Source organism: Glycine soja, chromosome 4, assembly GCF_004193775.1.
Source record: "Glycine soja cultivar W05 chromosome 4, ASM419377v2, whole genome shotgun sequence".
Lineage (NCBI taxonomy): Eukaryota > Viridiplantae > Streptophyta > Magnoliopsida > Fabales > Fabaceae > Glycine > Glycine soja.
This window is the reverse complement of record NC_041005.1, coordinates 5570806-5595782: the sequence shown is the minus strand read 5'-3', so window position 1 is coordinate 5595782 and position 24977 is coordinate 5570806. Positions and strand designations below refer to the sequence as shown.

The 24977-nt window shown below is 29.5% G+C and overlaps 2 protein-coding genes and 2 pseudogenes across 5 annotated transcripts; 3 read left to right on the top strand and 1 right to left on the bottom strand.

The window, feature by feature from the left end:
• Positions 1-8036: 8036 nt before the first annotated feature.
• On the bottom strand, positions 8037-9578 carry LOC114408967 (ethylene-responsive transcription factor SHINE 2-like). Its single transcript, XM_028372212.1, has 2 exons — positions 9331-9578; positions 8037-9199 (listed from the first exon to the last, which is right to left on the bottom strand). The coding sequence occupies exons 1-2, from the start codon at positions 9408-9410 to the stop codon at positions 8701-8703; spliced, it is 579 nt and encodes a 192-aa protein (XP_028228013.1). The 5' UTR covers positions 9411-9578; the 3' UTR covers positions 8037-8700.
• Positions 9579-16841: 7263 nt separating this feature from the next.
• LOC114408965 lies at positions 16842-18855 on the top strand (annotated as a pseudogene).
• LOC114408966 lies at positions 18794-19874 on the top strand (annotated as a pseudogene).
• Positions 19875-21131: 1257 nt separating this feature from the next.
• LOC114408964 lies at positions 21132-24977 on the top strand. 4 transcript variants are annotated; one of them, XM_028372210.1, is made up of 6 exons: positions 21132-21339; positions 21555-21677; positions 22968-23170; positions 23784-23871; positions 24213-24279; positions 24581-24973. In XM_028372210.1, exons 2-6 carry the CDS (start codon positions 21622-21624, stop codon positions 24632-24634), a joined length of 468 nt encoding a protein of 155 aa, XP_028228011.1. In that variant the 5' UTR covers positions 21132-21339; positions 21555-21621; the 3' UTR covers positions 24635-24973. The 4 variants fall into 4 exon arrangements, with proteins under 4 accessions (XP_028228011.1, XP_028228008.1, XP_028228009.1 ...); XM_028372207.1 differs by having other exon boundaries at positions 21134-21339; positions 21529-21677; positions 24581-24977; XM_028372208.1 differs by having other exon boundaries at positions 21134-21339; positions 21532-21677.

Sequence of the window (24977 nt, the reverse complement as noted above, 5' to 3'; positions counted from 1 at the left end):
AGGTTATGCGATAGTTGTATCTAATTAGATGATGGCAACATTGATATTATCCATTATATTTGATATCTAATTTTGTGATTTTTTTTTGTAATTATCCATTAAATTTAGGTCTAATTTTATCTCTAATTAGGTGATGGCTACATTGATTTTACATGTTTGATTTAGTTAGAATTTGTTTCTTAGTCTTTACAATAATACTTTAATTTAATATATGTTAATAATTTTTATGCATTTTATGGAGAAAAAAAAGGTTAAAAGAGGAAACTTTTAACAAAATTGAGGTACGTAAGTTGATTTTAATTTATGAGAGAAGTTTGACTTATTTTACTACTTTCATTTTTTTCTCACAAATATTTGTTAACAAAAATTATCCAAACTAAATAAATTAATATACACAAGTCAATTTATTGTTTTGGGCTCTAAGCCTCAAACATAAATAAAAGTTATAGACAGTGCTCGTTGAACTGAAAAGATGGTTCATAGTTGGTGCAATATGGTTTAGATTTTCTGGCAAAGGCAAAAAAGGTTAGTTCTCATTAATACAACATTTTTACATCGAAAATTTAAGAATTCTTTGATTTAAGAAAATATTTTTATTTTAACTCTAAGCCTCAAACATAATTAGAAGATTGTGGACAGAGCACATAGAAGGACTGAAAAGATGACCTATAGTTGGTACCATGCGGTTTAGATTTTCTGGCAACGTCAAAAGGTTGGTTGTCATGAATACATTTTTTACATTGAAAATTTTGGGATTTCTTGATTTGATAAAAAAAATATTTTTTTGTTTGTTTTTTATTTTAACTATAAGCTTCAAACATAAATAAAAGATTATGAACAATGCACATTGAAGGATTGAAAAGATGGCTTGTAGCCGGTGCCAAGTGGTTTAGATTTTGAATTCTTTTTTCTATTTTAGCTAATGGTATTCATGGTACAGGTTATCTTATATGTGAATTTAAATTAATCCAAATCCATATAAATAATTTAGGTTTGATCATTTATATATTTGGATCAGAATCGAATGAAACTGATCAAAATTATTCATGTGTGGGTTGGGTCATGGGTTTAGATTAATATGTCTGATCAAAATTGAACCAAATCGGTCAAAACTAGTCAAATTTTTTAGAGTTGTTTGGTTTGACTTTAAATGCGGCTAATATTGAAATTCTAAGTGTTAGGACTATTCATGTTGAAACTTCTTAAGATTACTTTCAGATACATTGTTATTTGTTTCACTTTTTTTTCATATTTATTTTTTATGTTATGTTTATGATATTAATAGATCATGTTTTGTTCATTTGTTTCAGCAAATTTAATTGTAACAAATCTGGTTGTAGCAAATATGGTTACAACAAAACTTACGGCAATAAATTAACTTATAGGAAATAATTGTGATTCAGACTATTATAATAAATCTCGTTGAAGAATATTTTGTTTTAATTTGTATTAGTTTATTTTAGAATATTATGTTGATGGTATTAAATGAATCAATTTTACTACTTTCATTTGATAATATTGTGTTAATTGTATTGGATATTTGAATTAATCATGATATAAAATAGTAGTTTTAAGAAAAAAAAAATCAAATTTAAATGGGTAATGCGTTAGTCTGGACCGAACCAAATCGTTCATGAATAAATTGGGTTGGATTTCAAAAAATTCTGAAAATCTAACCGAACCAAACCAATCAAATTTGATTGGGTTGGATCTTGAATTTGATCAAAATTGATCCGAATCAGCCCACAAACACCCCTAGTTTTAGCCTTTTCTATACAATTTTTTTTTCTTCAAAAAATAAAAAGATAAAGTGACACTTTTGTAATTAAAAATAAAATTAGGAAACAAAGCTAAAAAATATTTTCTTGAATCGTTAAGGCTCAAAAGTTTTTAGACTAAGTTTAAGATAGAATAATAGATTAGTTGGAAATGACATCAATTAGTGTATGTTTATTTGTTGGTTGAGGTGTTCTTAGACGGCCTTTGATGCAAAAACTTCAAATAGAAATTTCTCACAAAATGTACATTAGAATGCGTGTCCATTCAAAACAACCATAATATGTGTTCCTATGTTTACGTGCAAAACCTTTGTAGGGCTGTGGAAAGATAGTAGACCAAATGTAAAGCTTGGCAAGAAATACAAGCCATAGATCCTTAAGTTATCTTTCTCTGACAGATCTCTAATCAACATAAACATCAGAAAAAGCCAATTAGTATCATCTAATGTTTTTAACAGTTAGTTTTCAAGAACTTAATTACAAAGTTTTAAAAGATTTTTTTATAAGCAATTTTTTTTATTGAAAGATGCCTCTACTAGCACAAGGAGTGCCTAAGATCGAATTTAAAAAATTAATAATAATAATTTTGATGCATTGTAGTGTAAATTTTTCTATACAACTAATCAAATAAAAATCAACATAAATATGATTTTTTAAAGTAAATCCTACCAAAGCTAATAATCTTTCTTTTTATGATAATGTATGATTGAATGATGGAGTAAAAAAAAATTATACTGTTAGTATGTTATAATTAAGTTTATTTTAAAAATACAAGAACTTACATAAATATTTTAAATTAGAGGGACCTATTTAAAAGTTTGATGAGATAGATTATAGAAACTTACACATTAATTTAACCTTAATAAAATTCATACACTATCTAATTATTATGTTAAAAAATGTCTCCAATAATCGTTGGGTAACATTAGCGTTTACAGAGGTAGGCACTTTGAATCAAAACACAGACACACGTTGTAGCTGAATCAGAGGTGTTTGATTCTTGCTCTGTAGTTCAGAAACACTCTAGAATCTAGAGCCCTTCATCCGGAGGAAAATTTACTTGAGAAATTTTTAGTTTAACTTGCTCCTTCTATATTTCGACTTGACTTTAATATTGTGTCCGACCATATTTGAATGTATCTGCACAAATATTGATACAAATATAAGAACTTTACATTTTATCTATAAAAATATATATCATAGTACAACTGGTTGCTGCGGAACCTCCTTCTATTTGTAGATTCATTTATCTTGGAAATTAACTGTGTGATATGATTGACATTCATGCACATGGTCAGAAATCTTATCTTTAGATTCGTATATTTGAAAGATATATGTTTAGATAAATTAATTTCTTAAATGAACTATGACATGCCAAAAGATTAATCTTCAACTTTTGATTAAAGAAATATTCCAGATTAAACAAAACTATTGGAAATTAATTTATTAATACTGAACAATGGGTGACAAAGCCTACTATAAAGTTATATGAGCACATATTAGAGAACGGTATTGATTAGTCTCTTATTTATGGGAAAATAGATTAATTAGCGAAAGCCTATGTGTGGTTTTGGCAGCTTGTGTTCTTGAGAAGAAAAGCCACCACTTTCAGTTGACAAACATCATCCCTGTTCAATTTGCAAATTGAAAGGGGCCTCCAAAACTGTGTTGTACGGTCACCTACTAAACTTGTGCGAAATTAATTCTTCAAGAGTTCCCCCACAAAAGTACATGAACACATTGTTGAGGTGACGTGTATCTTCATTTCCACAACCATAAATTAAGGACATTACTATACACTATAGCATGATGACTATTCAAGGCGTCTTCAACTCTTTTTCTTTCTTTTGTTTTTCCTATTTTTTTTAGCATCTTCATAATCGGTGTTTTCAAGATATTTCCCCACAAAAGTGCATGAACACATTGTTGAGGTGAGGTGTATCTTCATTTCCACAACCATAAATTAAGGACATTACTATACACTGTAGCATGATGACTATTCAAGCCATCTTCAACTCTTTCTTTCTATTTTTTAGCATCTTCATAATCGGTATTTTTAAGTTATTAGTTAAATTTTTTTTAACAAAATTAATTGCAAATCATAGAAAAATATAAAAAAATATTATAAATAATGTAATTTTTTTATATTCTAATAAAAATATTTCTACTTTTAATTTTTTTACTAATACCATCAGAACACTTATTAGTATTTATTTATTTTTATTTGTCGTGTTGAACGCATTTGTGCCTTGGAATTTAACCCCAAATAATAAAAAAGGTTCTTATATCCTACTAATGACAACAGTACGCTTGCTACTTTGCTCCTTGATGCATGGAGCATTTATTAATCAACCAGCAACTTGTGTCATCTCTTCCTTTATGTCAATTTCTTCTTTATGACATAGTAGAATTCGTGTCATCTATCGTTGCTAACTTCTACCAGATGTAGGCCACAGAAATTAGATGCTGGCTAGCCAGTAGCTTCCATTCATGTTACTTAAAAAAGTGATATAATATATCAAATCAAATTAGTGTTCAACAAAATGATGAACATCGATTAATTTAATCTTTGAAAATATAAAAATCGTTTTGATACGTGAAGTTATTAAATAACTGTCATGTTAACTATTGGCATTATTAAATAATATTTATTTTAGTTTCTAAAATTATAAGTATAGATTAAAATGATAAAGGTTTGATCATTTTAAAAATTAAATGACAATTTTATATAAGTTGTTGTAACAATAATTTATGGTAAACCGAAAAAATTACTGGCTGAGTCACGGACAATGTCGCTTTCTTTAAGACGTTTCGTGGCACTGCCAAAAAAATTGTGCAAGCAGACTATCAACCACGACATCCCCAAGATAAAACAGTCCAGATCACTGTATAAGATTCCCACTGAACTGAGGGGACCTTTTCTAAAATTACACCCTCTTGTATGACTTGAAAAGTCACTCTAAAGCCACCCGAAAATATGACTTGAAAAGTCACTCTAACAGCCAACCGAAAATATGACTTGAAAAGTCACTCTAATAGTCAACCGAAAAGTATGACTTGAAAAGTCACTATTACCGAAATTATGACTTAAAAAGTCACTCTTATAGTCAACCAAAATTTTTAGAGCGACAGAAAGAAAGAGGGAGAAGTTTGCCGGAAATGCATCGGGTGAAATAAATATGAGAGGGAGAAAGTAAAGTTGAGGAAATGCTTTTCAACTGGGGCAAAGAAAAATGAAGAAAAAAACTCTCTATATATAGGGAGTGAAATAATATTCAAGTGTTTATCCTGAACGATGTGGGATTTAAAGTCTTTTTTTTTTTTTCTTTTTTTTAAACTTTCATCCACATTCTCCTTTGTTCTAACATAAGTTGAGTGACCAATACTCATAATTTGCAAAGCTCCACAGCCATTCCATTATAGCTCAACTTGGAAGTTAAGATACAATAATGTAATCGGTCTCACAGTTACTTTAGACAAAAATGGAGTCTGGCATGCGATTTTATAGTTGAAAAGTTTTCTATTATTTTCATAGTCGAATTTTTATTGTTGTCGTACGAACTTTCATTCATAAACATGTACAATCTATGCATGTGATTACAGATCAAGTATAGGTGAATGACTTAATCTTTTTTCTTCTAAATCTAGTGACATGAGGACAGGTTTGCAAATGGAAAATATTTACCATTCAACCTATTTTTACCTTAACTTTTTTTTTTATTTCACTTTTCTTTTTTGATCACATCATCTATATCCTATCTCAATGCAAATTTGATAATGTGATCATTGATTTCAAGTTAAATTAGTAAAATCCCTAATGTTGTTTGTGGAAATTTTCATTTAATTGTCATATTTTGAGATCAGATGAGGCCGTAGCTTAGTCCTCACAGAATATCAAGTCCTTAATTTTTTTTTTCATACTAGCATATACACGGTTAATTAAAGAGTAGATATTTTTGCGGCAATAATCTTCTTCACTCTACATTAGAGCTATATATGTATGATAAAATACATCAGCATGCCTATGCTTAGGGTATCCAATTGTGTTCAACATTCCTTATCTCCGAGGTTTGGTTTAGCAATTTTGAGGGAAGTTTATCTACCATGGATGAAGAAAAAGGCAATAGTTATTATTTGAAAGGGCTGGACAGGGGAAAGTAACATGCAAAACGACCAAACTATACCAAGTTTTAAAGTACATTGAGATTGAGAACTGATTGTCCTGGTGTGTATATTTCCGCTTGGTGAGTTCTATGTGTGTAAGTTTTTTATTATTAACTTTATTTTCATAATAAGTTAATAAAATATAAACTTGAAAATATTTGTAGCCTTAGATTATGGACCATCATACCTTGCTATTATATATATATATATATATGATTTGTATGCAGTTCTGCCTCGCTTCCCTTTTTGGCCTTTCCCCCCTCCTCATATTCAATGGTGCATATAGTGTGTGCAAAATTTCCCTTCAACAAGCACTTCTTAAAGAAAAAGAAGGAAAAAGTTAATTTTTTATATCAATAAATAAATTGAAATACTTTTTTTTTACTAAAATAATAATAATTTTCTAATGGAGGGAGTATTTATTTATCTGAGTTTTAGTTAATATAGTTTATGACTCTTCTATAAATTTTAGAATGAAGGAAAATTAATTGATGGCAATATAAAATACAAAATTTAAGTAAGGTGCAGATGAAATCAATCAAGGAGGGTACGTTCCTAGTGTTATATGTGCAAAAGTGGTACCACTCAAGGAAGGAAATAAATTTTCTGTACAAATGTGTTGTATAAAACTATGTGTTAGTACGTAGGTAAAAAATCAACAAGAGAATAAATTTAAAGTATACTTTTTTGGTGAAGTAAATTTAATGTATTTGATATATATGAGAATGTTACATGGGATAATTAGATATATTTGATAACATTAGAAATAAATGTGTTTGAAAGAAAGTTGACATAACATCTATTGTAGAAAAAAAAAATCTAGGTTTAGATAGTTCGTGTACCTGTAGGGAACACATAGAGAACCTCAAGAAGGAATAGATAACATGGAGGGCGACTTTATAGCTTAAAGTAGAAGAATATAGAAAAAATTATAGTCTATAGACCAAATTAAAAATAATTTAGATGCCAATAATTTATCTATATGGTGAAAATTATATTAGAATATTTTAACAATTTATAATATATTAGAAATTATTTAAATTTATTTTTATTACTTTTTTATGAAAAATAGGTATTAAGTTTCTATAATAATCAAGTCTATTTTTTTCAACTTGATAATATACATTTTTGATGTCAATAAAACAAATTTACATTATCATAAAAAATTATCATTGATATAGTTTTTAAAATAATTATTATAAAAATCAATAAATTTATTGTATGTATCTAAAAGGATAAACAATCACACTTTAATCTTCAATATATAATTCATTGTCATTTAGGTTCTTGAAAATATTAAAAAAAAAATTGAAAGTGCAATTCATATGTCACTTTAGTTCTTGTTAAAAGAATTTTATTAAAATTAATGTTTATACTTATATGAAACACCTATCTAACAGTTAACATTATACAAGTGATAGTTGGCTTAAGGATCAAAATGACAATAATTAAACATTACATGTCATCTATGTGTACATCATTAGTTATAGTATGTCATGTGTCATGTGTGGATCGTTACGACTATACACGTAACTAAATAGCATCCCGTATTGGCACAAATGTTAATTCTAACGAGAGTCTTTCAATGACAATACTAAAGTAATAAATAAAATATACTTTCTGAGCCTTTTTGAAATTTTATTAATATTTTCAAAAACTTTAATTAGTGACAACGAATTTCATTTTTGAAGACGAAAATCACTTATTATCATTTCTAAAAATATGTTCAACACCCAAAAGTTCGTTCAAAACGAATATCCAATCGGACAGTACTATTTCATCACTTCTTAAAATAACTTCGTAGAAGAAACCACGCTAATTGTCTATTTATCTACATTCAGGGTACACTAAACATTAAACCCGAAGTATAATGAGTGATGATATAAAAAATACTTCTATATATAAAAGCTTTATTAACACTTAAATAGTTAAATCATGAAAAAAAATTGATGAACACTGAATTCTGTTCGAAAACTTAGAGAAGAAAAGAAAAAGAATAAAGATGGTAAGTGTAAATAATTTTTTTTTTTTGCTGAATAGATAATATAATAGATGAATATATGAGACGATGTGAACTGTGATAGAAAGAAAAAAGATAAAAAGAAATATTACATATTAATGTCTGATAATACAGCTGTATCTATATTTCATCACTTAGTATAAACACCTACAGATAATATAAGATACAGGGTACAGTAACATGATGGGTTTAGGAAAGAGGCAGACATATATATCTACTAAGCTCAAAGAGGAAAAAACATAGGCGGTGCTGAAGGATCAGGACTCAGAAGAGAGATATATATGTTGCGGTTTTGAAAGTAGAATTCTTACAATAATTGCTTCAATTATGAATGGGAAGTAACCTGTTAAGCCATGCATGTCTACAGGAATATATATATATATATATATATGGTTTGGAAGTAACCTGTGGCTGATTCTTTCCCCGGCGTTGCTTTACTTGGAAGGAATAATAAAAGTTGACATACAAATTTCCTTTTCCTTGTTCCTAGTTTGATCCAACTTCTGATGCTTAATTACCACCAATCACAATATTTTTAAAAAAGTGTATTATATAAGTAACTATCAAACTGGCCATCATCACATATATAGATATCAGCACTTTGACAAACATATATTTTTACAGAAAACACAAAAGTAAACGAATTGAAAAGGATATATATATATAGCATGAAAAAGGGATTACTATTCAAGAACTATATATGACAGGGATTAAGATTCGCCTTTTTAATTTCTTCTTCTAGTTCCAATTGAGTAGTTCTTCAATCATCTGCAAAGCCACTCTATCCTCTTCTTCTTCTTCTTCTACTTCTACTTCTACTTCTACTTCATTATTTTCAACAGCACCAATATTAGTACTTTGGGGTGACCCCGTTGACTCACCCTCGGTTATAATTTGTTTCTTTCCAAGCTCTACCCTCATGACCCAGTTGGAGCCAGAATGTGGTCCTGCCCCTTTTTGCCACACTCCAATGTGGGAATTATCAGCATCTAGCCTCAGGCAAGTGAGGGAAGGAGCAGGGTCTTTGCAGTACTTTCTCAGCTTTGTGCTGAGTAGTTCTGAAAGAGCTTTTGGAGATAAGAAAGTGTTGTTGTTGTCATGATCAGCTTCAGCTTGGTTCTTTGAGGTGGGGAAATTGGTCTTTGCATTCTGACCATTCATCAAAATGGCTGCTTGGTCATATGCCCTTGCTGCTGCCTCAGCTGTCTCAAATGTCCCTAGCCACACCCTTCTCTTCCTGCATGTACCCAACAAAAGTAAATAAAAAAAAAAAGGAAAAGTTAATTTATATATATGTGTATGTAATGCAACAATGATGTATGAAAGAAGCAGCATTGTGTGAGTTGCATTAGTTAATGAGATGATTACAGTAAAGGGTGGCGAATTTCTGACACCCAGGAGCCCCACTGGCGTTGCCTGACTCCTCTGAACTTCTTTGCTTGTACCATATCTTTGTTAATGGCGCGTGAGAAATTAGTGAATAATGTTGATTAGAGAGAGAGAGAGAGAAGTGTGTAAAATAAAAAAGAAGAGAGTTGGAGAAGTACGAGGGGGAGGGTGAAGGGAATTAATAGGGGGTATTTGAGGTACAAACGTCAAGTGTGTGCAAGTGAAAGTGTTTGCATAACGAAATTTATATGGGTTGTCGGTGAGGAATGGACGGAAAGTGGAAGTGAAAACAGTACACATGCAATAAAAGTTTCTACCTGCACAAGTTTGATAAATCAATCCATGGCTTCTTAACAACTGAAATAAATGATGAGAAGCGGGTAGGGCTCCTTCTGCCCACAAATATTACAGCATCACAAGCTGTGCTCCATTCTTTTTCTCTACAATTTTCTTTCCATCCACACGTTGAAAAACTTGGAGAGAGTGGTTAGCTTCTTTTGCAACACGGAATGTGAAAAAAATAAACCCAAAAAAAGACTGTAATTTCACCTTTTCAGCTAAGACTAACCTGCGGACATCTTCCATATTAAGTCTAGAGCTAGCAAGGGGAGCGGTTTACGTGAAACTGTGAAAGCGATCAAAAGTCCCTACTCATCACGTGAATTCTATCTAAGTGGAAAATGTTTTTAATCATCACAAATTATTATTTATTTAAATTATTTTAAAATAATTATTTTATAAATCAATAAATTTATTATATAAATTATAATAAAATAATTATGTAAATTTTTATGCTGTTCATACATAATTATTTTTTCTTTATAGAATAAGTTTGTTTTGATTTTAGACTTCATAATTTATTTATTTATTGTTTTTCATCCTTTAACATTTAAAATGATTAGTTTTAATTCTTTTAAAATATTTTTCTTTCAATTTGATCTCTTCATTCTCTAAAAAAGGCTAATTTTGGTTCTTAAAGTTTTTTTTTAATATCTATATTCATATTCGTACTTGATGAAAATAAATATTTCACATCATTGGAGATGTGACTTCTTTGTCATGTCTAAGACAAAGTAACACGGTCAAATTCATTATAAATAATATATTTATATTTATCTATATCATGTTTAAAGCTTTTATGCTTTAACAAATAACTTTTATTGTTTTTTTAACATTTATCCCCACCACAGTGCTTAAACGATTAAACTAAACTTCTTATATTCTATTTACTACTTTTATTACTATAAGAATAAGAATAAATAGAAAGTTTAGCTAGTTAATTGCTACGTATAGTTTCATGATGATAAGTTTTCCCGGTCAACCAATTTACCATTTTTTCACCTTCTTAACAAGTCTCTGTTTGGATAGTCGTTTGTATCACGTTTGACAGACATTTCATGCGTTCCAAGGCAAAAATGTGAAAGCAATGTGAGGGAAACTTTCATTTGAATACTAGTTGCGTTAAATACATTCTATAGTGTTTACACTACTGAATAATATTTTATTTATATGCATAGTAATGTATACATACATATATATATATATATATATATATATATATATATATATATATATATATATATATATATATATAATGATAAAACTAAAAAAACTAATTAAGCTGTATAAATTGTGTTAAAAAAAATTAATATACTAATGTGCCTGGTTCTGTGGCAGTGAGTAAAATATATTATTATTTATATAAACAAATACTAATATTTTATTTAAAAGTATGCATTGTGAAATTAAATGTAACTATTTTTTTAATAATTCCATAAATAAAAAGAGTTTACATATCTATTAATTTATGTACTAGAAGAGTAATATCTTGTTTCTATTTTTAATAATTTAATATAAAATAATTCTATTAATTTATATGAAATTTAAAAAAGTATACATAAATACATAATAAATATATTTTTATTGGAAAATAATTTTAAATTATTTCTTCAATATCATCATAAATAAACTAGTTTTTAATCCCTAATTTTTACAACTATGTCTTACAGAAATTAATATGGATTTATTGTCTTTTTAATCCCAAAATTTTTTTAGGATTTTTATTTTTAGTTCTTAAACTTTTTTTTATACTAATTTTAGTTCCTTAGTTTTTTTATTATCTTAAACATGTATTTTATCTTGAAAATTACTTATCTTTTAATTTTTTTTCTTACTTTAGTATTTTGCATAAAAACTATCCAATATTTTATATTAAACTATTCGGTTGTTTTATTATTATATATAGAATAATTATGTTTAGCCAAAATAATATTACAAAACATTTATAAAAATGTAATAATATTCCTTTTGAATTATATTATATAAATAAATAATTTTAAAATTTATATAAAAATCAATGCAGCCTTGTGCAATAGCACGAGTACCATACTAGTTTCATATATACAACTTTTACAACATAAATGCTTAATTTTCTCTCTATTTTTATATTATAGTACTCGTCTTATGACATGTTTCTTTCTCACTCTTTTTCTATCACTTTCAACTTCTGTATAATATATTATAAAAAAAAAATTAGAAAAATTGGCATCTGGCTTCTAAATATTAACAATAGAATTAAACTTTCTGAACCATGGGATTGGAGGATTCACATTTAAGATGAAAGTTATATATACTTTGAAGACAATTGATTATTGTAAAAAAATGAGTTATAAATCAATATAAACCAGTAAATTATAATTGAATGGTTAAAATTAATAAAAAGAAATGCTCTCGTAACTTTCTTAACCGGCCATGTCTTTAGGAAATATATTTGAGTTATACTTTTTGTTTTATGTTATATCGGTCGATCAAATTCAAACTCAATCTCTTATAAGATATGTCTTATGACAATTATCATAGGATACAAAAATGTTAATTATTTGAGTTATATAATTATGTATAAGTAGTTAAAATTAAAAGTGAGTTATTAATCACGTTAATGTGATCACTTAAAAAAACATGTATTTTATTCTTGACAATTTAAATATGTGCATTTATTATTTTGATTTCTTACAATAATTAAGAGTTTTCACATTATATGCTCTCATTTTTTTTATTTCTTCAATTTTAATTCTAAAAGTAAAAAAACCGAGTTATATAAAAGCCAATCTTTATTTATAAACCATGTGGTATGAACCTTTGAATTTAATAGCTTTTGTAGACAAATCAAATCGTCAATTAGCTAGCAACGACACTTTAACAAATGCTTTATAAAAAAAAATGCTGATTTTTCACATAATTTTGTTTTGTCACAATCAATTTTTTTTGCTACAATATTCCTTAATTACATGATTAAAGATTCATTTTGTTTAAATTATAAAAAAAAAAGTTATGATTTATTATTTTAAAGATATTATTCTTTAACTTATGAAGAAAAGTAGGGAAAACAGTTTTTTTCTTGAGTTTTTTAACTTAAAAAAATACATTATTATTATAGCTTTTAAAAAAGACCTTTCGATAAAAGCATAGATTTTTAAGGTAAAAAAAAGGAACCCTAAAACAATTAGCTGATTATTTTTTCAAAGTCGTTAAGACTGGAGTACTGTCAAAGGACATAAATTAATTGTACGAGTTTATTTGCTTTTCCCTTTTTACCCTCCTCTATACGTGTGGCTTAAGGCATAATGAACCATTTATGGGTATAATCATGTGCAACGGAAGCGTGAGTGAGGGTAGTGTGATTAATATGGAAATTGAATTCGTCATTTTCATTTTTTGGCGTTAGTTAGCAAAGGAATAGGTCTAGTCTAAGGTTATTGATGATTGTTGACTATTTATTTACACAAAACCAAATGTCTCTTTATCATTGGAGCTATTGGTCAGTCAATTTATTGGTGGGCCAAAATTTTGGACTTTTCCTCAATGCCCGGCCCTTTTTTCCCCTATGTTATTAAAAAATGGAAATTTAATTCCATTAGTTTTTTTATTTATTTTAAATTTATAAAAAAAAATATATCTTGTCTCAACCTCTATTAATGTGAAGTCCATTTCACTTACTGTTGTTGAAATAATGTGATAATGACGGTAGAGACGTACAAAATGCATATGGGCCAAGAATAATAAATTTGGAGTAGGATGTTATCATTTTAATATTCGAGAAAAGTCCCAGTTCGTTATTGGTCATTTAAAATTTTTAGCCATCAATCAAATTCATAAAAAAAAAATTATTGTTTTTGTGAACAGTTATGCTAAACTTATCTTTTAAAAAAATAATTTGTTACTAAATTAATTTTTCAATTTTTTTAATCACAGCTTTAATTTTTTACAAGGAAGAATAATAACAGTTTAAAATTTTTAGATATTGAAATAGTTTATTTGAAGAGTTTAATGACATGGTTAGTGTAGTAAAGTCACAAAAAATTATTGTTGATATAATTTTTAAAATAATTAGAATAGAAATTATCATATATAATAATTTATGATTAAATGATAATATAAAATTATTTTACATTAAAAATTGATAACCATCTTCTATGCTTACCTTTTTAGGGACATCTTTTTTAAAGTGAAAAAAAAGTTTAGTCTATTTTCATGAACATATAGAAGTGATCATCTTAATTTTCTTTTATTTAAAGCCATTTTTAGATAGAAATCTAAAAATGGAATTAGGATAATTTGCTAGTTTTGGATTTCATTTTGATGTTTTAAGCTTTTTGGTGTAGGAATCGAAGAATGAAAGGAACAATTTTGGAAGCTTATAAGGCCCAAGCAAAACTTCCTAGATTTGCTCAGTTGACTGTTGACCGCTAGAAATAAAATTAAATTTTTTCTTTTCTTTTACTTTTCCTCTAATTCACATTTCAAACTTTTTTTTACTCCCTCATTTTTTTTCATTGTTCCAAACAGGTCATAAAAGACAAGGGTCTAAAGCCAATAAAAAAATTGTTGTTGAAGAATTAAAAGTGAATTTCATGAAAAGATAAAAGCCCTAAAATGGTAGTTAAAAAAAAAAGCAAAACTTTACACTTGATTGCTACATCAAGCTAGCTAATGACGTGATAAGTTATGCTATTTTTTAATGATCATATTTCAATAATGTTAACGAAGAAAAATGTAAGAACAAAAATACTATTTTTTTAAAAAGATAATAAGTAAATTTTGCGAAATTTTTAAAGAACAAAAAACATATTTAATCCTTATTAATTTTATAATAACATGTTCAAAAGCACATTAAATAATTTCTAATTAATTAACAAAAATCTTTCCACTCAAATTACATATAAATTAAGCTCTTTTACTTAGAAGGGTTAATTTCATATATATGTTTGTAGAGATATTTGTGAAACAGGTAACCCACTAAATACAAATATTACTTTTTTAAAAAAATTAAGTTGAGTAAGACCGTATATTATTGAAAGAAATTGCAATTAATCGCAAATAACTGCATTCTTCCGTACGCAAAAAATGGTTACTTGGGTCGTGGACAAGCCACCTACCTTGGCAAAACGGACTCTCCGTTTCAAGTAGGCAAGTGCTCCTTAGAAGCCAAGAAGGGAACTGATTCTGGATTTTGTTTTATGTTCTGAAAACACATTTCTCTTTCTTGAAACAGAACCCTCCCTAGATTCTCTTTCCATGTCTCCCTATGCATCATTATCAACTTAAATGTGACCCTTTATTATTTTCATCACATTTAACAAAGCCATCCCTGCTTTATTTAGCCATTCCTCAAAAGTTTCCTACAATTTGTGAAAATTCGAATTTTAATTTATTTCACTCAATTTGATTACCCTGTGTGATTATTATGATACAGATCATAGCATAAAAACAAAAGGCCTCAGCTGCTACACGGGACTCTTAAGGTAGCTATATTTGAAGTTGATAAACTAAATATTAGTGATATTATAAATAGACCTTAAACACATTTGTAAGGAACTTTTGATTAATTTTGAAGTTAGTTTGTGTTAAGTGAGAAAAGTTCTCTTTTGGTTCTTGATTTGAATATTTTGATTCTTATCAAATAAATCTTTCCTCCTTGACTTATCACTTGGGCTTTGATAGTGGCAACATATTCCATTTTATATTTTTTTTTCACCTTTTCGTATTCCTAAATTTTGAAAGATGCCAAAAATTGATCCATAATTTGGGGGTTTCATCAGAAACTTACTTGTAATACCAGGAATTTGAGTCTTAAAACTACACATTAGAATGTTCTTGGCCTTAGCTAATGGGATGGGGGTTTGATTTTGGGTGCAGGAAGGAGGGGCCTCATCTAAGATCTGAGAAACAGTTTCAATATTCTAGGGCTTGCACTTACCTTTTTTAAGCCCATCTTACTCGATCATGTTGAGAATTGTCGATACGTACTTCTTGGGACAACAATGAATTGGTAAAAAATAAAAACTAACAAGTTGTTTTCACAAAAAAAATATTTAAAAACTAATAATTAATTTATCAAAGTCTTTAATGATTGATTACAAAATTGAGCATCAATTTTTTCTATGCCATGCTCGTCTTTTGTTCACTCTGTATAAATTAAAAGTATATACTAGAAACTTAAAGGCACTTATAATTATAAATTAACTATTTACCGATTATAAAATATTTCCATTATTGTGATTTTAACAACGTGGTTTTAGTTGGATTTTTAACCAATAACAAATTATTTGTATTTTTATTTTTAAATTTTATGTTCAAATTCAATCAAACCAAACAAAATGTCGTAAATAAAAAAGAAATATGAAGATGATAAAACTGTGAAGTATTATAAGGTCATTATAAAAGCTCTCACATGGCATGCTCTTACAAGTTACACATAGCTTTCTTATTTTTTGGTTCTTACTTTTTAATTACTGGTAAGTTATTATTTCCGTGAGAATTCAGGGTGGTTCTTCTTTTTTTTTTTTTTTTAATGGAAAGCAATCATGTCCAAGTTCATGAGACTATTACAAATAACAAAATTTTCCCTCCAAATATTTAATATAATTAAATAAAAAACTACTAATTAAGTTAAAATAATTACAAGTCAATTAATATGATTCAAACATTAGTTGCCATTTGTAAATACTAACATCGTTTTGCTGCAGATGCTCCCCATTCTCACGCAGGACACTGCCTAGATTTTGTGTGATCTTTTCGTGACTGTGACTCCTTTCGAGTTTCAATACGTTAGACGCATGGCAAAATCACAGCCTGTTATGCTCTGTTGTCAACTTTTTGCTACAATGCTTGAAATACTTTTTGACTTAGGAATATATATTTCCAACACATCCATCCAAATCCAACGTTTGAGACATTCTAAGTTTCCAACCCATCCAGGTCCCATTAGAATAGTGTATCATAGTCCAATGGAAACCTAAGCCTCCTTCATTCCTTGGATGTTAAGGCGGGAACTAATTCCAAGTTGAGAAATCGCAAAAGAATATCTCTATTCTTCAAAGTTATGTTTATACACAGTATATATCTCTTGCTTGAGAATTAAGACACAATATGTATCATATCCTCCTTTTCAGTACCCATCATCTCCAATACTCTGCATATAAATGCATTATATTAAGAGCCCTTCATTATGATTAAGGACCGTACCATCGTCTACATTTTCCACTCCTTAACCTCCATTTCCATGTAAGAACATTTTTAATTTCTCTTTTGCATTGTTGCGTGTCATTGATTTTAGCTATTTCATAAAATCTGTAACATGCATGTATTCTGTTGATATGGTCGCATCCTTCTTCTCTTGGCTTATTATATATTGCACTCCTTTTTTCCCACAAAACAGAAAGGGAGATCAAACTTAATAGTAAATAACATAATGCGGCATTTGCTGCACGGGAGGCTCGATGTGATCATACGTGAGATCGACACATTACCAAGTCTTAACGAGTGGAATTTCAATCTCTGCTGCAAGGTGCCTCAATTGAAAAACTCCCTCTCCTGTTCAATTCTTTTATCAATATAGTTACAGACTAGTATATATATTAATGCTCTGCTTAGATTAGAAGTGAAAAGGAAAAATTAAATAAGGAGGATAAAAATAAAATAAAATCTGTAATTTCAATGTATGAAAATAATTAAGAAAGAAAAAAGTACAAAATTTTCCCTAATAGAAGTAGTAAGAAAAATGGCATGAATTTTTTTTATACTAATTTTAAAAAATTAAATTTAGTCTAAAAAATAAAAATTTTACTTCAATATTTTTTCTTAACATTAAATTATTTATTACTGTATTTTTGAATTCTTTATATGATATATTACAAAAATCTATTATTTTTTATGAAACTAGAAAAAAAATGAAAAAGAGAGAGATCTTCTACCACTCAATTTCATGTCACTTTGGAGGTAAGTTTTTTTCTTGTAGGTCTTAAAAAAATTCTTTTTCCTATTTTTTTCTCACAAATAAAAAATGAAAATTTAGTATTTTTATTGTATATATTCGTCATTTTCCTTTCCTTCCTCTTTACTTACACTCAATAACAATCTGTAACAGAAATTACGGGTTATATTCCTCCTTTGTGGAATTTAGTCTGTAAAAAATTTAGAGTTAATTTCAACCATTAAAAAAAAGTTTAATGTCTATGTGCTAATAAAATAATTTTACATTATTATTCAATCATAAATTAACATTTAAATTATTTTAAAATTCAATAAATTTTAAATTTTTTTTGAAAAAAAAAAACTCAACTAGTTATATGCTTATATGCTTGTATATACAATAACTCAACTTAATTATTTCCGGTTTAATTAATGTAGATGGATTAAAGCTTCTTTAGCAATAAGCTTTGCATTCCAAGTACGTGCATAGTTGTTTGATATTTATTAATTTGTTGTTACAATTCATTTCTAAAAAATTCGTCATCATAATATGAACTACTTCAGTATGTGTCAAATATATAGTCTAGTATCTGTTCTAGTGAAGAGGATTATCTGAAGTTTTATTTGCGTTTTTGATCATGTCTGGTTTCAAATTTTGTAAACAAGGGTACAAGTAGAAGCGTGAGGAAGAGATTTCTTTCCCAACTCAAGAGTTGTTTGCTCTGTCAATGCTAATGCCAGCCCGAGGTATCTTCATATTCTGGACATACTTTGCTTTAAGCTATTTGACATTTTATTTTAAGCACCATACTTAATTACATTTCCTTCTAGCTAATTAGTCTAAATCTCAATTTGTAATAATGTTTCACAGTTTGTCGAGACGGGTCTCTATGCAACAGTTGATTTAGATGAGGCAAGGGTTGGAAGGACTAAACTGTTAAATGATCAATCCTCCAATCCCACATGGAATGAGACCTTTCACATATATTGTGCCCATTTGATCTCCTATGTTATATTCACTGTCAAACAAAAAGATCCAATTGATGCAACTCTAATTGGAAGAGCTTATGTCCCAGTTGAGCAAGTTTTGCGTGCCCTAGTGGACAGATGGTTCCAGATTTTAGACGAGAATCTTAGATGGTTTTGTGCCATGGATCTCCTTGTCAAGTGGAAAACCTTGTAATATAGGAAATGTTGGGAGGATATTTACAATGCCATTATGGGTGCTAGGAACTTTATTTACATATAACTGGTTGGTCTGTGTACACTGAAATAACCTTGATTAGGGACCCAATGAAGCCTAGAACAAGAATCACCCTTGGGGAACTGCCCAAGATGAAAGCTGAGGAAGGTGTTAAGGTTCTTATGCTTGTTTGGGATGACAGAACCTCTGTGCTAGATTTCAAGAAAAATGGCTTGATGGCAGCTCATGATCAAGAAACTGCTGATTACTTCAAAAACAAAAAGGTGAATTGTGTTTTGTGTCCACGGAACCCGGATGATGGGAAAAGCATAGTGCAAGGTTTTGAAACTTCAACAATGTTCACTCATCACCAAAAGACTAGTTGTTGACAGCCAAGTTGCTGGTGCTGCTACGGGACAACAAGGACAAAAGAGAACAATATTAAGTTTTGTAGGTGGCATTGATCTTTGTGATGGGAGATATGATATTCAGGAACATCCTCTATTTTCAACTTTGGATACAGTGCATAAAGATGATTTCCATCAGCCAAATTTCTCTGGTGCTTCCATCAAGAAAGGTAGTCCAAGAGAGCCATGACATGACATTCATTGCATGTTAGAAGGGTCTGTTGCTTGGGATGTTTTGCTCAATTTTCAACAAAGGTGGGAGAAGCAGGTTGGGAATCAGCTCCTATTCTCTTCAAGCAAGCTTGATGAGTACTTTGTCCCTCGATCCACGGTGGCAACAACAAATGAAAATGAGACATGGAATGTTCAGTTGTTCAGATCCATTGATGGTGGTGCTGCTTCTGGCTTCCCCCAAGATCCCGAAGACGCGGCTGAATTAGGCCTTGTTAGTGGGAAAGATAACATCACTGATAGAAGCATTCATGATGCTTATATAAATGCTATTCGACGTGCCAAAAACTTTATCTACACTGAAAACCATTTCGTAAGGAGTTCACATGGTTGGCAAGCATATGAAATTGGGATTGATATTCGAAAAAACCCAAACCCCACTTTGATTAAAGATAAAATCAAGATAGAATATATAAGTGAGAGATTAGTTAGTTTTTAGAATTGAGTTAGGTCCAAATGCACATCCATAAGATGATATCAGAACTTATTTAAAAGGATCCTTACCATTGGTACAATAATAAATGTAACGTCTTATGTTTTTTAAACATAAAATGCAAACTCGATTTATACTGGTTCAGCCACTTCTCATGTCTATGTCTAGTCCTCAAACAACTCACTTGAGATTTTTCACTATCTCTTTAAATCCCCTTTACAGACTTTGAATTCTCTCAATTCAAAAGACAACCAATCTCTTGATTATAACTCACTTTGTGAGATGAACAGAAAGATTTCACCCCTTTAGAGTGCATGATACAAATTGAAGATCCTAATTGATTACACGATTATATTTTGAAGGGTCATGACTTTTCAAAGTGTTTTTCTGAAGTGTTGTTGCTGGTAATCAATTACAAACATCTGGTAATCGATTACATGATTCAAAATTCAAATTTAAAATTCTTTTAAAAAATTGTTTTTCAAAATTGTCTTTTAGTAATCGATTACCAAAACCTTGTATCTTGGAAACACTTTATTTTGAGGCAAAAGTTTGATCTTGAATTAATCTTGAAATAATGTTTGTTTGTTGAAACAACTTGTATTAATCTTGAAGTAATGCTTAACCTTTAAATGTTTGTTAAGTAATATTGAAAGTAACTTTGTTTGATTATTTTTTGACATCATCAAAACCATGTATTCATATATTGAGAGAGTTCTCTTTTTCTTTTATTTATTTTAAATATTTTACTAACATTTATTTTTTTAATTTCTCTCTTAACGAAAACTTCAAATACTTTACAATGAGAATGTATTCTTTTTAGATCATAGATATGTTTTATCATATATAGTTTTTTAGTGAATTTTTTATATATAATACTCAAATTTTAAACGAAACTTAAATAAAAATTAAACATATACCATTTAAACTTTCCTCCTTAATTTCTTTCATTTTAAAGCTTGACTACCTATGAGTAGGAAGCGTTATTTTACATTTTTTATTTTTTATTTATATAATATCATAATCAAGTAGATTTTGGTCTAATAGGGGTACACAGAATTGTCTCATGAAAATGAATTGAAAAGTAAAACGCAAAATTTCTTATTAAAAATATTTTAATGAATATTTTAAGATAGTAGTTAAGAAGTCGATAAATAAATTTAAAAAATATATAAAAATTTATGATTTTCATAACTTTTTATATAAAAAAATGCCTTTAACTAATTAATTATGGATTTAAAGATTCTCGTAAACATTCTGAAAGAAAAATTGAAGAAAAGAAAAGAATGTTGTTGGCTTACCGTCTCTATTTCCCATTCTAGAGCACAAAATTCCATTCATCTTATCTAAGCATTTGAAAATAAACCCTTGATTTCAGGAAGGGGCACTGAAATTTCCCTTCGTGCATGTCATTGTCATCTTTGAGGCTTCTTTTCTGAATCACTCCATGGTTCGCTTGTGTAACCAAACTGGCAGAATTTGAGGTTTCTTACTGAATTTGTTGATTCTGTTCCAATATTTATCTTTTACTATTGATTTATTATCTTAATTCAAAGAACCAAACAACTAGAATAAAGGCTTTTGTCCCCCCGTTTATTATTTGTTAGTACTATTTTGCTTTATTAAATTCTGATAAGAGATTCTCTGCTTTTTCAATTTTCATTTTAAAAAAGAAGAAAGAATGAAATTGTGCATGCAGGTTCCTGAGTGATCTTCGTCCTGGATTCAGAATTTTAGGTGACAGATCTCTGCTCGGACTTCCATAAATGCATATCTGTGGATATGTTCCACCTTGGTTCTGTCAGATTCTCGCTTGCATGGGGTAACTTATTTGTTCTCTCTCTCCTTGTTTCATTGGTCCCAGAAAAGAAAAATTATAAAAGATTGAATTTTTCACATCAATATACTTGTATGTTCTTCCCAATTTGACTAAACCGTGAGGAGATCCCTTCAATAAATATGTAGTTTGCTCAGATTCCTCGGTGAGTTTTGGGTCTTTGGTTTTGGAACAATTTAAGGGAAGAAAATGAACTTAGAAATTGGGATGTAAGATCACTTGCCTTTGCCTCAAAGGAAAGCATTGAAATGGTTGCTTCACTTGGTTGATGGGGTGTTGCTGATTTTATACTTCTCTAATTATATGAAACTGAAAGTTTGATGTTTTTATACTGTTTTGCCTCTTCTGGGTAATTTAGTTTTAGATCTTTCTCTCTAGTTTTTAGTAATTATTTAAATTATATATGGGAATCTTTGTTTGTACTTGCTTGCTTTCTAAGCAAGTGTGAGATCTGGAGATCAGGGAAACTTGATGGGGCTTTACAGTTTGTTACTCTTGTATTCCTCTGATGCTGGTAATATGAAGCATAGAATTTCTCTGTCCCTATAGGGTTTCATAGTATTCTAGGTGCTGCTTGTTAACTCAATCGAGAAGATGCTCCACGAAGAAATTTGTTGTTCATTTTTACTGTTTTGCCATGCTTGCTTTTGTTCTTCTGCTTTCTGCCATGGAACAGATAAGGCCCCAATTACTGGGACCTTTTCAGTATTAGGAGAAATTAGTTTCAGGAAATTTATTGTTGCTCAAATTGAAGACATCTTCTTACCATTTTATAAGATGTATCTTTCTGCTAAATATCATGGATTTTGGTGGATAAAATAGAAATAAAAGACAAAGAAGTTGTTTCTGAGCATCTCTGAAGGTTTTAAAGGTGAACCTGATGTTATATTCCTGGCCTCTTATCATAAGCCTGGGTTGGCTTTTTGTTCTATCTTTGCTTATTGATTCTATCTTAATTGATAACCCCTTGATTATTCTCTCTTGCTGCCCATGTGAACTTTTTGTTCATTCCAATATATAGCAGGTCCCTTTATCATTTTCCATATTTCTTACCCTAAAATTCTGTAGGGAGAGGTTGTTTCTTTTTATCTATATGTGCAGGAAATAGTTATCATAGAGAGTTTATAATTTAAAAACAAACTTATAAAAGAACTGCTGGTTCCTGCAATTCTTTGTCACAACATCGTCTTCTTTTAATCCAAGCTCATAGGCTAATTATAGTTAATAATTTGTGTTAATCAAGCTTGTGGTTAAACCTGCTTTGCAACAGAGCAGAGGTTGTCTGGGATGCTTCCCAAATCCAAAAGGCCATGCAACAAATAAAGACAACAGATCAGAAGATTTTTGGAGCAGCAGCGCATTTGAAATAGATCAGAGTGCACTTCAGTCCCAGAAAAGCATCTCATCAATTGGCATACCTTCTGATCCTCAAAGTAGTGCTGACATTCAGATTGATTCTTCTGAATATGTCAATCATGGCAAGTATTCTGTTATAGTCTGCTTATCTATTATCTCTGTTGGCTTATTAGTTAGTCTCATACGTTATCAAAGGGTGCTTGTAATCTTGTATCATCCTGGTAGCCATTTTCTCTGATGTGGAAACAATCTTGCTCAAACTGTTAATAGAATCATGCCAGACTTATTTGCTAACTGTCAGGTATCTTAATATTGTCATAGATTTTTCATATTCAACATCTTGACCCTGGAGGGACAGTTACAATCCCACTGCCCTGAAATAGCTTGAATTCCACACTTTTAACACTGGTTCTGCAATGCAGCAGCCACTTTATGCTTTTCTTTTTCCTTTCATTCTCTTGTCTCTCCCTCAGGCAAGTTGGTTACACAGACACTGATTGTCATATTGTCTTGTTATATTACTCCTTTCTCTTTGTACCTTGTAAACTGTGTTTTCTTTCATCTTGATGTAATCTCTTTAATTACATGTGTAATTTCCATTTATGGAACTTGAAGTTAAAAACTACTTTCCAGTATTTTCCTTGATCTGCATCTATTCTAGAATATTTCTTTCATTCTTGCATTTTTTACATTTTCTTGCATATCTCCAGCTGATTATTATTGCAATGTATGCAGGTCTTCTTCTCTGGAACCAGATGAGACGACAGTGGGTTGGAAACAGAAGGCATGAGAATAAGAAACAAGTTGGAGAACCTATAATAAGGTAAATAAATATATAAGCTTTCTTCGGGGAGTCTTAACTATTGAGCTGTAGAATCTAAAATGAACATTTCGCAAGGCAGATTGATAGTATTGCATGATTTTTTCCTTTGGTCAGTTGTTCCTTGGTCTGTGCTTGTTATTTCATTGATTAGTGGGAATTTTATTGTTTTGACCATAAAAATCTTCCACAGTAAGTAAGATATGCACGGATCAGGTGCAAGAGCATTTTCAAATTTCAATACAAATAGGGAATTGGTCTATAGCTATAGCATTCAATCCAGGGATCAAAGTCACTTTTCAAAATGTTTGTCAAGTTCTAATTCTATAGTTTTTGCTTTACAGTTGGAATGCCACCTATGAGAGTCTAATGGGGACCAACAAGCCTTTTCCCCGGCCAATTCCTCTTGGAGTAAGTTCTTGCATTCATTGGAATGTCTCCTCTCGTGTCCATGTACATGACAGGTCATGTACAAGTTTTGCATCTATTTCTCTCTTTAATAATTTTTATAAAGCCCCACTCATTTAATGTTTATCAAGAAAGAAATATTAGAGACAAACACATGACTTTGTTTTATAAAATTTGAACATGAGAAGATTTATTCTCTTTCTTGCATTATAACTTGGTTATTTTTTGTTGATATTCATGTACAAGGGAATCAGTAAATGCATGCCCCCTAAGCCCTAACTGATTATAATATCATACCTGACAGGAAATGGTTGATTTTCTTGTTGATATTTGGGAGATGGAAGGCCTATATGACTAAGCAGACAAATCAGGTTTTTTTCTTCTTAGATTTCTTAGGGGAGAGGGAGAGGGAGGTAGAATTTGTTCTTCCTACTATATCCCCACTGGATAGTTGTACATACATGGGGAAACTTTATTTTATTTTTAAAGCTAAATGGGGAAACTCTTAACTAATTTGTTTTATTTATTCTTTCTGGGGCGTCATTTCTACGTTAAGTATATTACACCAATTTGTGTTTTGATAAAAAATATATTCCTGGGGAGTAATCAATTGTGTAATTCTCTGATTAAGGTGATTCATGGACATATGAATATGTTTATAGTTATTGTAAATATATTTAAGCGTAGTTCTAGTTCTCCAA